The sequence below is a fragment of the Procambarus clarkii genome, chromosome 40 (genome assembly GCF_040958095.1).
Source record: "Procambarus clarkii isolate CNS0578487 chromosome 40, FALCON_Pclarkii_2.0, whole genome shotgun sequence".
In the NCBI taxonomy this organism is placed as follows: domain Eukaryota; kingdom Metazoa; phylum Arthropoda; class Malacostraca; order Decapoda; family Cambaridae; genus Procambarus; species Procambarus clarkii.
In genome coordinates this window covers 5,177,901-5,192,868 of record NC_091189.1, presented here as the reverse complement: position 1 = coordinate 5,192,868, position 14,968 = coordinate 5,177,901, and the positions used below count along the sequence as shown (strand labels likewise).

Genomic DNA, 14,968 nt, shown 5'->3' with positions numbered 1-14,968 from the left:
TACGTTTATTGCTTGTGATGTGTGTCTATGTATGTATTAACACGATGTACTGAACGGGGTGAGAATAGCTTGAGCTACCTCATCCCTTTGTGTGTATTTGACCTCAATAAACTTATTTCAATTTCAATTTCAAACCAAGCCACCAGGGTGTGGAACACCATCCCAGAAGACCCCGACGCATGCTAGAGACAACCGTAAGATGAGCCGCCCACACTCTGGTTATCTTGAGGTTATCTTGAGATGATTTCGGGGCTTTAGTGTCCCCGCGGCCCGGTCCTCGACCAGGCCTCCACCCCCAGGAAACAGCCCGTGACAGCTGACTAACTCCCAGGTACCTATTTACTGCTAGGTAACAGGGACATTCAGGGTGAAAGAAACTTTGCCCATTTGTTTCTGCCTCGTGCGGGAATCGAACCCGCGCCACAGAATTACGAGTCCTGCGCGCTATCCACCAGGCTACGAGGCCACCAGGCTGGTGGCCCAAGACCCGGAATCTACTCTATAGAAACCAAGCCCCACAATACATACTTCCTACGTGAAATACTGAACCCTCTCCCTAATAAGAATATTAATAAAAATAAGAACAATAAGAATAAAACTGACCCTGACACAGGACATCAAGACATGTACACGAGCATTTAAATGTGTATATGTGAATGGGACAAAGTATTCACTAAAGATATCCTTATATGACTAAATATATATAAAGAACCTTACACTCACTCACGCTTGCTGCCTGACAAAAGAGAGCAAGCTACCAAACACACGCATCGTGTCAGCAAGGCGGACAGCCCGCCTGTCATAAATAATCCGCACTATACTTTCCATTTCTAAACTTTTCCGTTCACCTGTGCCTCTCCATCTTTTTTTAATCAAAACATAACAAAATAAGAAAAGCGACCTCCAGCATGGCCTATACGCTGCCACGAGGAGTCATATGTCAAACCTGTCACGAGGTGTCATATGGCAAGCCTGTCACGAGGTGTCATATGGCAAGCCTGTCACGAGGTGTCATATGGCAAGCCTGCCACGAGGAGTCATATGCCAAACCTGAACGAATTAGGGCAGATGACAAACTTTGGGAACTAAGGCCCACAGAGCGACCAGTTTTCTGTTCCAGCGCCTCAGCACTGCGATTCAGCGAGGAAATGCTGGCTGCGTCCTAGACACACTCTGAGGAACTTGAGGAGGTTTTCAATTTGTATTAATAATTTCGTAATTTATATGTTTGTACCATGTCGTGTAATATGTAATCCAACTGAGGCCTGGTCGACGACCGGGCCGCGGGGACGCTAAGCCCCGGAAGAACCTTAAGGTAACCACCTCAAGGAAAGTAACCTTTGACTTACCCTTGGCTTTTTGTTAACATAAAATGCAGTAATACTGAGATCAAATTAAGTCTCAAATATTGAGACAATTAACCAGTAAGTTAGACATGCATGTCAGTGTAAACAAAATAGTGAGACCAAGAAATATGAAAATCAGAGATGGAAAAAGAATAAAGATAATAAACGACAAAGATAAACAATTGTAGAATAAAGTGACTAACATTTGTCTCAGCTGGAGCCTAACCTCTCGAGGGAGTGAACACAATAACATAAGAACGGAGAACACAAAAAAACACGTAATTGAGATAAATTCATTACTACGCTCTGTTTCCTGTTGTTTATAAATGCTGGACTCTGGTAAACTGGAACGACACACTGCTTTCACTTATTCTGTCCAGCCACTTGGCCTGGTTGGTAGAGTGACGGCCTTCCTTCTTGCAGGGTCGGCGTTCGATCCCCGGTAGCCCAAGTGGCTGGGCACCATTCCTTCCCACAGTCTTCATATCCCTTCCAAGTGCTATATATAGACACAGAGACTTGGTGCTTTCTCCTCATAATTACCTGACCTGTTTACACTGATGAGCTCTTGTCATTAACATGAGGATTTAGTCCTCGGTACTGGAACCTAACTGGAACTGGAACCGGGACGAGGTAGGGTGAGCGCGCAGCCTGGAAGTTACTATAACACTTGGAAGAGATATGAAGACTGACTATATCCAGTAAAGGTACTTCAGTCTGCCTAAACGTTGTCTCCAGCCTGCTTAAAGCTTGCCTCAGCGGCCTTTCAATGTCTTCAGAATTCCTTCAGTGTCTTTAGCGTCCCTTCAGTGTCTTGTGTGTCCCTTCAGTGTGTCTCTGGCGTCCCTTCAGTGTGTCTCTGGCGTCCCTTCAGTGTGTCTCTGGCGTCCCTTCAGTGTCTCTGGCGTCCCTTCAGTGTGTCTCTGGCGTCCCTTCAGTGTGTCTCTGGCGTCCCTTCAGTGTGTCTCTGGCGTCCCTTCAGTGTCTGGCGTCCCTTCAGTGTGTCTGGCGTCCCTTCAGTGTCTCTGGCGTCCCTTCAGTGTGTCTCTGGCGTCCCTTCAGTGTGTCTCTGGCGTCCCTTCAGTGTGTCTCTGGCGTCCCTTCAGTGTGTCTGGCGTCCCTTCAGTGTGTCTCTGGCGTCCCTTCAGTGTGTCTGGCGTCCCTTCAGTGTGTCTCTGGCGTCCCTTCAGTATGTCTCTGGCGTCCCTTCAGTGTGTCTCTGGCGTTCCTTCATTGTGTCTCTGGCGTCCCTTCAGTGTCTGGCGTCCCTTCAGTGTGTCTGGCGTCCCTTCAGTGTGTCTGGCGTCCCTTCAGTGTGTCTGGCGTCCCTTCAGTGTGTCTGGCGTCCCTTCAGTGTGTCAGCCGTCCCTTCAGTGTCCCTGGCGTCCCTTCAGTGTGTCTTGCGTCCCTTCAGTGTGTCTGGCGTCCCTTCAGTGTGTCTGGCGTCCCTTCAGTGTGTCTGCCGTCCCTTCAGTGTCCCTGGCGTCCCTTCAGTGTGTCTGGCGTCCCTTCAGTGTGTCTGGCGTCCCTTCAGTGTCTGGCGTCCCTTCAGTGTGTCTCTGGCGTCCCTTCAGTGTCCCTGGCGTCCCTTCAGTGTCCCTGGCGTCCCTTCAGTGTGTCTGGCGTCCCTTCAGTGTGCCTGGCGTCCCTTCAGTGTGTCTGGCGTCCCTTCAGTGTCTCTGGCGTCCCTTCAGTGTGTCTGGCGTCCCTTCAGTGTGTCTGGCGTCCCTTCAGTGTGTCTCTGGCGTCCCTTCAGTGTGTCTCTGGCGTCCCTTCAGTGTGTCTGGCGTCCCTTCAGTGTGTCTCTGGCGTCCCTTCAGTGTCCCTGGCGTCCCTTCAGTGTGTCTGGCGTCCCTTCAGTGTGTCTGGCGTCCCTTCAGTGTGTCTGGCGTCCCTTCAGTGTGTCTCTGGCGTCCCTTCAGTGTGTCTGGCGTCCCTTCAGTGTCTGGCGTCCCTTCAGTGTGTCTGGCGTCCCTTCAGTGTGTCTCTGGCGTCCCTTCAGTGTGTTTGGCGTCCCTTCAGTGTGTCTGGCGTCCCTTCAGTGTGTCTGCCGTCCCTTCAGTGTCCCTGGCGTCCCTTCAGTGTGTCTGGCGTCCCTTCAGTGTGTCTGGCGTCCCTTCAGTGTGTCTGCCGTCCCTTCAGTATCCCTGGCGTCCCTTCAGTGTGTTTGGCGTCCCTTCAGTGTGTCTGGCGTCCCTTCAGTGTGTCTGGCGTCCCTTCAGTGTGTCTGGCGTCCCTTCAGTGTGTTTGGCGTCCCTTCAGTGTGTCTGGCGTCCCTTCAGTGTGTCTGGCGTCCCTTCAGTGTCTCTGGCGTCCCTTCAGTGTGTCTGCCGTCCCTTCAGTGTCCCTGGCGTCCCTTCAGTGTGTCTGGCGTCCCTTCAGTGTCTGGCGTCCCTTCAGTGTGTCTGGCGTCCCTTCAGTGTGTCTGGCGTCCCTTCAGTGTGTCTGGCGTCCCTTCAGTGTGTCTGGCGTCCCTTCAGTGTGTCTGGCGTCCCTTCAGTGTGTCTGCCGTCCCTTCAGTGTCCCTGGCGTCCCTTCAGTGTGTCTGGCGTCCCTTCAGTGTGTCTGCCGTCCCTTCAGTGTCCCTGACGTCCCTTCAGTGTGTTTGGCGTCCCTTCAGTGTGTCTGGCGTCCCTTCAGTGTGTCTGGCGTCCCTTCAGTGTGTCTGGCGTCCCTTCAACGTGCTTCGTTGGTCACGAGTCAACTCAATAAAAAGACTAATAAAACCTGCAGCACATGTCAACAGAAGCGAGGAGAAGAATGTGTTGGTGTCCGTGTGGGGAACACCTCCGTCCCGGCCCTTGGTCACGCCTTCACGGGAGCCCACTTTTTGCTGACAACAACAGAATGTTGGTGTTTGTGGTGGTGTGTGGTGGTGTGGGGGGGGGGGGGGTGGTGTGTGGTGGTGTGGGGGGGGGTGTGTGGTGGTGATGGTGATGTGTGGTGGTGGTGTGTGGTGGTGGTGTGTGGTGGTGTGTGGTGGTGGTGGTAGTGATGGTGTGTGGTGATGTGTGGTGGTGGTGTGTGGTGGTGATGTGTGGTGGTGGTGTGTGGTGGTGATGGTGGTGGTGATGTGTGGTGATGTGTGGTGGTGGTGGTAGTGATGGTGTGTGGTGGTGGTGTGTGGTGGTGATGGTGGTGGTGATGGTGGTGGTGATGTGTGGTGGTGGTGTGTGGTGGTGGTGGTGGTGATGGTGTGTGGTGGTAGTGGTGGTGATGTGTGGTGGTGGTGTGTGGTGGTGATGGTGGTGGTGATGGTGGTGGTGATGTGTGGTGGTCGTGGTGGTACTACAAGACGTTTGGTGGTGACTGTGATAGGAGGTTGTGATAGTGACGAGGGTGACATTGTGGAGGAACGAGGGTGATGGTGAGGGCAGTACCAGCCTGGGGGGGGGACTATCACCATGCTCCTCACCCTTGACTCCTGCCGGACATAACTGTAACAACCATTCCAGTCCTCGTTGCCACATTGTTGTCATAACTGCGTTGCCATTATGACTATTACCCTCCCCGGGGGGAACCACGCCGCTCTGGGCTCTTTCCTTCTGTTTATAGATATATTTTTTATAGTTTCGCTTCCACATAACGTGAGCGCCCTTCTACACTGAGTTAAACTCAAGGCAATTGTGAACGATCATGAAAGTACACAGTTGTTGTTGAAAGTTTGATATTGGTGCTATTAGCCCTCTGGTCAGCCCGTTCTCTTTGCCACTCCGTAACAAATGCAACTGTTTGGCTAAGGCTTTAGCCAAAAAGCTAAGGCTTTACCCAAAAGGCTAAGGCTAAGGGTTTGGCATTACGACTCCATGCAACGCACTCAACCTTACCAGGCCCAGGAAGAGAAAACGTATTTTGAAAAAAATATATAAATAAAATGTTGGGGATCCATCCCTGATCTGAATTATGTGTGTGATTTGATAATGTTACTTTGCGATTACTGCGGGGCTCAATGACCCCGCGGCCCGGTCCCCGACCAGGCCTACTTAACGGTTAACTTACATAGGGAAATATACACGGTTTGTGTATATACACTGACCTCAGTTTAGTTCTGGGTAACGTTCAAGACTAAAGTATATTTGATGGGGCCTCGTAGCCTGGTGGATAGCGCGCAGGACTCGTAATTCTGTGGCGCGGGTTCGATTCCCGCACGAGGCAGAAACAAATGGGCAAAAGTTTCTTTCACCCTGAACGCCCCTGTTACCTAGCAGTAAATAGGTACCTGGGAGTTAGTCAGCTGTCACGGGCTGCTTCCTGGGGGTGGAGGCCTGGTCGAGGACCGGGCCGCGGGGACACTAAAGCCCCGAAAGCATCTCAAGATAACCTCAAGATAGATGGTATTCTTTAATAACCTTCCCGAGGTTGATAGGTCTCAAGCCCAACACTGAACTAGACGGCCACCCCCTACAAGCGACCACTGCGCCAGCGACCACCCCTCCAGCGACCACCCTGCCAGCGACCACCCCGCCCGGGGCTCCACCCCCTGGGGCCACTACCATCCTTGGGGAAGTTATCACCATTGGTCGAGTCTTATAATCATCACATTTCGCCGTGTCACGTGACATTGTGGTTAATACTGCAGTGACCCTGCGCTCCCCCGCGCGTGCGCGCTCAAGGCAATGTATACACGAGCTAAACTTGTTATACACGTGGCTATACAGGAGCTGAAGGGGAAAGAACAGGCGAGGGGGAGAGAGGAGAGGGGAGAGAGGGAGAAGGGATAGAGAAAAGGAGAGATGAGAGGAAATTGAGAATATAATAGAAAGCGTTAAATCAGTGATTCTACCACGAATCTGACCTACGAAGGAAATTGAAAAAATAACTCTCCGAAGTTTACTTTTCTAGCTTTCAATGGCCTGAGGCTAAGAGACGTGTTTCGTTGATCCTGTCAACATTTTAAAGGCAGCGGTGAAGTGTATAGGAGGTAGTTGGAGCAACATAATATATATATATATATATATATATATATATATATATATATATATATATATATATATATATATATATATATATATATATATATATATATATATATATATATGTCGTACCTAGTAGCCAGAACGCACTTCTCAGCCTACTTTGCAAGGCCCGATTTGCCTAATAAGCCAAGTTTTCATGAATTAATGTTTTTTCGACTACCTAACCTACCTAACCTAACTTTTTCGGCTACCTAACCTAACCTAACCTATAAAGATAGGTTAGGTTAGGTTAAGTAGGGTTGGTTAGGTTCGGTCATATATCTACGTTAATTTTAACTCCAATAAAAAAAATTGACCTCATACATATTGAAATGGGTAGCTTTATCAATTCATAAGAAAAAAATTAGAGAAAATATATTATTTCAGGAAAACTTGGCTTATTAGGCAAATTAGGCCTTGAATAGTAGGCCAAAAAGTGCGTTCTGGCTACTAGGTACGACATATATAAATTCATCCTACTTGGATATATATATATATATATATATATATATATATATATATATATATATATATATATATATATATATATATATATATATATATATATATATATATATATATATATATATATATATATGTGTGTGTGTGTGTGTGTGTATATCACGAAAATAAACACGTGATTAAGAATGTGACAATGTCAGACCACGGAGGAAAATGAAACAGGAATTTCCTTACAGGAAATTCCTGTTTCATTTTCCTCCGTGGTCTGACATTGTCATATATATATATATATATATATATATATATATATATATATATATATATATATATATATATATATATATATATGCGAACAAGCCTGAATGGTCCCCAGGACATATGCAACTGAAAACTCACACCCCAGAAGTGACTCGAACCCATACTCCCAGAAGCAACACAACTGGTATGTACAAGACGCCTTAATCCACTTGACCATCACGACCGGACATAATGAGGTGATAGCCGAGGCTATATGAACCACCCCACCGCCGGCACTCGGATAGTTATCTTGGGCATAGCATTTTACCAAATCACCTCATTCTTTGGGGCACACGTGAGGAACACAAATGCGAACAAGCCTGAATATATATATATATATATATATATATATATATATATATATATATATATATATATATATATATATATATATATATATATATATATATATATATATATATATATATATATATATATCCAAGTAGGATGAATTTAATTAAAGTGTTACCCAAACAATGGGCCCTCAGTAGTTTCCTTAATTCTTACGTTCTTATGAGAACGTAATAATTCTTCCGTTCAGTAAGTGTGTGCTGAATATTCTGCCTTGGTTTTGAAGGATATTATAGAGTGTACCTGCGTGTGAGCTGGCTCTTATTGGCTAAAATGATTTGACATGTAGTGCTTCGTTAATGTCTAGTCATCTATTGGCGTTACGTATGTCTATTATTAGGTCCTGTTGGTCAGGATACCTCTGGTGACGACCTGGTTGTGTGTGTAGAAACTGTGTTGTTTGGTGGGTCTTGTTGTGTATTTTTACATCTTATTTTGCACCCGCAAAATAGGGTTAATTTGATGGGTTGGCAAATGTTCATCTTCTTGTTTGAGGAGCTGTTCACTTGAGACGGTCAAGCAAGTCCCAGCTGTGTCTGGGTACAAGGGACAGGATGAACAACCCAGCGGGATTTCTTCCTATTTTGGGGTGTTGTACATGCTGCTATGGCAAGGGGCCTGACAGCTAAGTGGACAGCGCTTAGGATTCGTAGTCCTGAGGTTCCGAGATCGATCCCCGGTGGAGGCGGAGACAAATGGGCAGAGTCTCTTTCACCCTGATGCCTCTGTTATCTAGCAGTAAATAGGTACCTGGGGAATTAAGACAGCTGCTACGGGCTGGTTCCTGTGGAGGATGTAACAAAAAGGAGGCCTGGTCGAGGACCGGGCCGCGGGGACGCTAAGCCCCCGAAATCATCTCAAGATAACCTCAAGATGGCCTTATGTTCACTCACAGGACGAGTGGCGCTACCAAATAAACTCGCCCTTCGGGGCAAAATTGTATATTTTTTACATCAGGGTTATTTAATATGTAAGCTAGCAAGCTTTTGATCGTGTTGTAGGAATGGGCTGTCGATCACTGAATTAGAAGGGAAGGGAACTATCAGGGGGAAAAGCGCCAAGCCATTACGACTATATAGCACTTGGAATGGGTCAGGATAAGGATTTGGGATGGGACGAGGGGGAAGGAATGGTGCCCAACCACTTGGATGGTCGGGGATTGAACGCTGATCAGCATGAAGCGAGACGGTCGCTCTACCATCCATCCCAAGTGGTTGAGCAGAAGGAGAAAGGATATTTGCAGGTGCAATATCCTTGCAGCAATGATAATCTCGGTGACTTGCTGGGCCCACAAGGATGTATCAGGCAAGAAGCAAGAGTCACCCCACGAAATATCAACATAAAAATTCCTAAGACTTGTTCAGTAAATAGTATGAGAGCGAAGACATTACCAGCTGTTTCGCCGTGGGTAAAAATTTAAATGTTAAAAGATTATTTCAGAGTTGGAGGAGTGGAACAACATTTTCTGATTCACGGAAAAAATGTAAATTGTAAAAGCTATTTTTTTATGACTCAGAGAAAACATTACTCTAGACCCAAAAACTTCATATAGTGAACAAATGTATGTCTAATGATCTAATGATAAAAGTCTAATGATAAAAGTGGAGGCATGAATGAGAGACATGGCAGTATGAGAGGCATGGCAGTATGACAGACATGGCAGTATGACAGATATGGCATTATGACAGACATGGCAGTATGACAGACATGACAGTATTACAAACATGGTAGATTGACAGACATGGCAGTATGACAGACATGGCAGTATGACAGACATGGCAGTATGACAGACATGGCAGTATGACAGACATGGCAGTATGACAGACATGGCAGTATGACAGACATGGCAGTATGACAGACATGGCAGTATGACAGCAAGCACACACCACCAGAGGGACGGACACCGAGAAGTAAGGATGACTTAGGCTTTGATCAACTACCATTCATAAACAGTACCAGACACCTGATCTTCACTGAGATCCGAGGAACCTGCTTGAAGGTGATATTCTAAGCAAAAGTTACCAGAATGGACACAAATGTTGCAGAAGTCTATTAAAAAAAATGCTGTTTCATTTGCAAATTAAAACCAGAATCTGTTCTCTCACTAGGCTACAACTGAACAGAAAATTCAACATTTTAAGATAAAAATTTCACGTGATGGTTTATTCTGAGATTGCAAGTCATGTTAGGGTCTGAGGATGGGGAGGTGACGGGTAGGGCGGAGGTCAGGTCAATGGGACCCGTCAAGAAAGGTCAGGTCACGGGGAGGTGTGGACGGCTCACACACAAGCCCGCCAAAACAGGCTTCAGTCATGGTATGGGGGACTGTAAAGACTTTATTATTGCTGCTGCTGCTGCTGCTGCTGCTGCTGCTGCTGCTGCTCCCGGGGTTTAAGCCTTACTGTTCCAGGACGCTTAGTTCCCGCCCAGACGGAGGCACCGAAATCCCCCTGTGTACCGGAGAAGCGGGTACCTCCATGTGTGCCGGAGAAGCGGGTACCTCCCTGTGTGCCGGAGAAGCGGGTACCTCCCTGTGTACCGGAGAAGCGGGTACCTCCCTGTGTGCCGGAGAAGCGGGTACCCAGTATTACTATGGCAACCAACACCTCAAGAAGTAAAAACAGTAGAAGGACTGGAGAACAAATGAGGCTGTTGCCCGTTCTCTTCCTCCGAAATATTTTACAGGTGTACACACACAAATCATTCCGGACGTAGGTTCGAACCCTAATCACGACCTTTGTGGATTTGTTCATTTTACAGGTGTGTTTGGTCACGTCTCCGTATCCCTCCTCTGGACAAGTTTACGTTCCAGGCTCCCCTCATCACTGTCAGCCGCGACTCATGTTCATCTCTGGATATTACTGCAGTCATTGTTCCAGTCCTTGACGAGTAAGAGAAATGGGTGAGAAGGAGGGGGGAGGACGGAGAAGGAGGAAGGGGGGCAAGGAATCAGTAAGGAGAGGAGGGGAGGGGGGAAAGACTCGGGTGGGAGGTTGGGGGTGGTAGTAAGCAGGAGGGAAGGTGGACGGAGGGAAAGTGTTGATTTATGTGGTCGCCTCCAGCAAGGCCCGCAGGTTAATACTCTTTTTATTTCTTGGTTTGAGCCGCGGGTGAAGGCGGCCCCGAGGGTGCTGGTGGCTGTGGCTTACTTAACTCACCTTCGTGATGGTGGACTGGCTCTTAGCTCTCTCTCTCCTGCCACACTTCTCAGTCTTCCCGCTTCATGTTGTGAGAGTTAACCAGGAGTCACCACAGGAAAGAGAGATCTTTTAATGATTTGTAAATAAAATTCTTCAGGTGCCGCATTACTTAGTTTCTCTCCAGTAGTATTATATATATATGGAAATCTGTGCACTAGACCAAAGTGATGGCTTGGGAAGCCGTCACTTAGCCGTGTGCCTTACTAACCGGCTGTCACCGGCTGCTGGTGTTGGTGTCAATGCCTATCAACTTGCTGAGCTTGCTGATCAACCAGCAAATATATCAGTCCTGAACACAGTTCAGCACTTAATATAACTTTTAAGACATATAAACCGATAAATGGTGTACACTTCTCTGTGTATATATCGCCTCAGTAAAGTCAGCTAAGTAAACTATGTACACTGAAATGTGGAAAATATATCTCTCTGTGTTTACCTCCCTTCGTGTAGGCAAATATGATCCAGTGTTTGCCTTAATTTATTTATGCAGATACAATAGCCACATATACAAGCAACTATTCAAACACTTGTTAAGTGTTAAGTTTTTAATGTAACGTTGGAGTATTTTCCCAACTATGTTAGTACACAATTGGATAATAACACTAAATTATGGCTGATTTTACTGATGCAAAACACTAACAACCACAAACATGTTATAATTGTCTTAAATACTGTAATACAAAGGTGGAAATTGTGTGGGTGTTGTCGCCTGGTGTCACCACGGAAACCCCCACCCCCCACACCCACTCCACCCACACCCACTCCACCCACACCCACTCCACCCACACACCTCCCCCACATTACCGCCCGCCCACCAAGCGTAAGCCACAGACACGCGCAGGAAAAGGTATCAGATGACGGTTAAGAGCAGTTAAGCTTATTAAGACACGTCCGCCAATCAGCGGGAACGTCAGCCGGGAGTGGCTACGGTGGTTCGTCACGGTGATTGTAAATGTAGGCTTATATATATATTCTCCTAGGCCTATATATATTCTCCCAGGCCTATATATATTCTCCGCACCCAACATTTTGGCTCTGTTTTATTTTATTTTTTACTTCTGAGTTAATATAGAAATCGGGGGAACACTATTATCTTTTTAATGGGAATATTGAAGAAAATATGGGACGGTTGGTTTCTGTAACGCCTAGGCCTTGTGACGCATGGTGTGTGACGCATGGTCTGTGTAACGGCGGGTCTGTGTGACGTCTGGCCTCTGTGAAGTTTCGTCCCTACGACATCTGGTCCTGTTGAAAGTTGGTCCCTGAGACACGTGGTCACTGTGACACGTGGTCCCTGTGACACGTGGTCCCTGTGACCGCCAGCTGGCGCCGTTCCAAACCCACAACATACTCTCACCACATATACCGTCCACACAACATACTCTCACCACATATACCGTCCACACAACATACTCTCCCGACATATACCGTCCACTTTACAAAATCTCAAGGTATAATATAAAAGTTGGAGAGGCCAGCATGTATGTTATCAAACAAAATTACCTGATTTTTATTTACTTCAAATTCCTGGGGGTTTATGCAAATTACAATTTGCCTGCGGTTCATTCCTGATTTCTAACTAGATATCACGAGTATATTATATATATATATATATATATATATATATATATATATATATATATATATATATATATATATATATATATATATATATATATATATATATATATATATATATATATATATATATATATATATATATATATATATATATATAATACAGGGGTACCACCACTGGTGCAATTGTAGGGACCCATAGCCTTGAAGAAGAAAATAAAGAGTATTCAGAATAGACCTTGTGGGTTCTCACTGAAGTCTAATATTTTCTTCTACCACCCCTATTATTTTTTTGTATTTTTTATTTTATTACATGTGTTACAGTTTACACAAAAGACACACACACATATATACAAATAAAATGATAAACCTGAAAAAAATGAAAAAATGATAATGATAAATAAAATAGTTGACCACCTGACCCGAATGCACTCACGCATGGGGGGGGGGGTTATATGAGTTCATAAAGACTCTCCCATGCTTTTGTGGTGCAGTGGTACAGCACTCTGCTGTACCACTGTACACCGCAGAGAGATTGTACATATGTATGCACGTATATTTGTTCCATCTGCATTCATACATAAAAACAAGCCAATGTTGATGATGTAAGTGTGGCAGCGACGGGGACACTTCCCGCCAGTGTAGCGCCGTCCTCACACACCTCACACACCTGCAGCCCCAGCATGGAGTCCATATCTAGTCAAGGATAAGACTAAACTGGAAAAGGTTCAAAGGTTTGCCACCAGACTAGTACCCGAGCTGAGAGGTATGAGCTACGAGGAGAGACTACGGGAATTAAACCTCACTTCGCTGGAAGACAGAAGAGTTAGGGGGGACATGATCACCACATTCAAGATTCTGAAGGGGATTGATAGGGTAGATAAAGACAGTCTATTTAACACAAGGGGAACACGCACAAGGGGACACAGGTGGAAACTGAGTGCCCAAATGAGCCACAGAGATATTAGAAAGAACTTTTTTAGTGTCAGAGTGATTGACAAATGGAATGCATTAGGAAGTGATGTGGTGGAGGCTGACTCCATACACAGTTTCAAGTGTAGATATGACAGAGCCCGATAGGCTCATGAATCTGTACACCTGTTGATTGACGGTTGAGAGGCGGGACCAAAGAGCCAGAGTTCAACCCCCGCAAACACAACTAGGTGAGTACAACTAGGTGAGTACACCTCACACACCTCTCACCCGGACCCTGGCCCACACCACACAGGATCCTGGTGAGCGTCGATCACCGAAATAGATTACTTCCCTCTCCACCCACTCCTCCGTGGTTCCGAGCCTGAGGCTGAGCCTGAGTATTTGCACCCTTGCACCCTAGGCACATTCGTCAATTTCAACAAACTGTTGATTCTAAAAAAAAAAATCTGATACATACATGTTACTGTTGTTACATACTAGAATTTATTGTATAGTTAGGCCTAAATTAGGTTAGGCGTTTAGGTTCTGTTGGCAATTACTTGTTAGCTCAGGAAACACCATATTATCCAGACCACGCTCAGGAAACACCATATTATCCAGATCACGCTCAGGAAACACCATATTATCCAGACCACGCTCAGGAAACACCATATTATCCGGACCACGCTCAGGAAACACCATATTATCCGGACCACGCTCAGGAAACGCCATATTATCCGGACCACGCTCAGGAAACACCATATTATCCGGACCACGCTCAGGAAACACCATATTATCCGGACCACGCTCAGGAAACACCAGATTATCCGGACCACGCTCAGGAAACACCATATTATCCGGACCACGCTCAGGAAACACCATATTATCCAGACCACGCTCAGGAAACACCATATTATCCAGACCACGCTCAGGAAACACCATATTATCCAGACCACGCTCAGGAAACACGAGACCAACGAATGAACAATGGACGAGTGTCTTGAGTGAAGGAGCAGGGGGCAGGAAACCATCACACTTGAGAAGAGTGAGGTTCCTCGCTTATAGCAATACTTAAGGAATGTTTTAAGGAATGTTTTTCTTATTTCCTGGTCATAAAAATATGCATTTGTGTACTGTTTATATGATTTCTCCCGCCCCATCCTTCTGGTAATATTTAAGCCTATGACCTTGTGAGGGGACCAAATATTGATCTGTGTTAATTGGGCTTCCCCTTCCCATAGCCCATGTTAAGCCTTACCATACTAGTTTACCCTGCAACACGACTCATTAATTGGTTTACAACCAGATTCATAATGAAGTGTCCGTGGTAGGGAGGACTGCAAATAGGCGAGGCTTGAGAAAGCTTTTGAAGCTCTGGGAGAATCGTCTGTTTTATGCTGCTACAGGCAAAGCAAAATTAACATTAACTTATGTTAATTCCCGAGATCAGTGCATAATTTGTAATATTACTGTAAGAATTTGTTCTTTTAGTTTTAATTGTTAACATATTTTGACATGCATAGCTGTCCATAAATGTCCATATGTTTCCATCAGGCATAGATGGTGGACTCAAACTTTTGGTTGTCTAAATAGATTTTGGTTGTCTAAATAGACAACCAAAATCAGTTGTGGGGGTCACTTTGTGACCATGGCTTGCTGTTCCTTCTTGAATTATGGCGACCCCCAACCAACCTATGTCTGTCCTGAACCTCAGACCATTTCACCCTGCGAAGTTTGGTGAGGCTGACCCCAAGCGTCTGGCCCCAACTTTGGACAGACAGACATTCTTATAGATAAAGATTTGTGTATCATTCACCTGAGAGGGTGGCGATGGAAAGGGAACAGATACAGCCATAGAGACTAC

General features: G+C 45.9%; 1 protein-coding gene across 1 annotated transcript; it reads left to right on the top strand.

Annotated features, from left to right (window-relative positions):
• Nucleotides 1-10,309: 10,309 nt before the first annotated feature.
• Nucleotides 10,310-14,108, top strand: LOC138372985 (P-selectin glycoprotein ligand 1-like). The gene is made up of 2 exons (XM_069339027.1): nucleotides 10,310-10,313; nucleotides 13,696-14,108. Exons 1-2 carry the CDS (start codon nucleotides 10,310-10,312, stop codon nucleotides 14,106-14,108), a joined length of 417 nt encoding a protein of 138 aa, XP_069195128.1.
• Nucleotides 14,109-14,968: the final 860 nt, after the last annotated feature.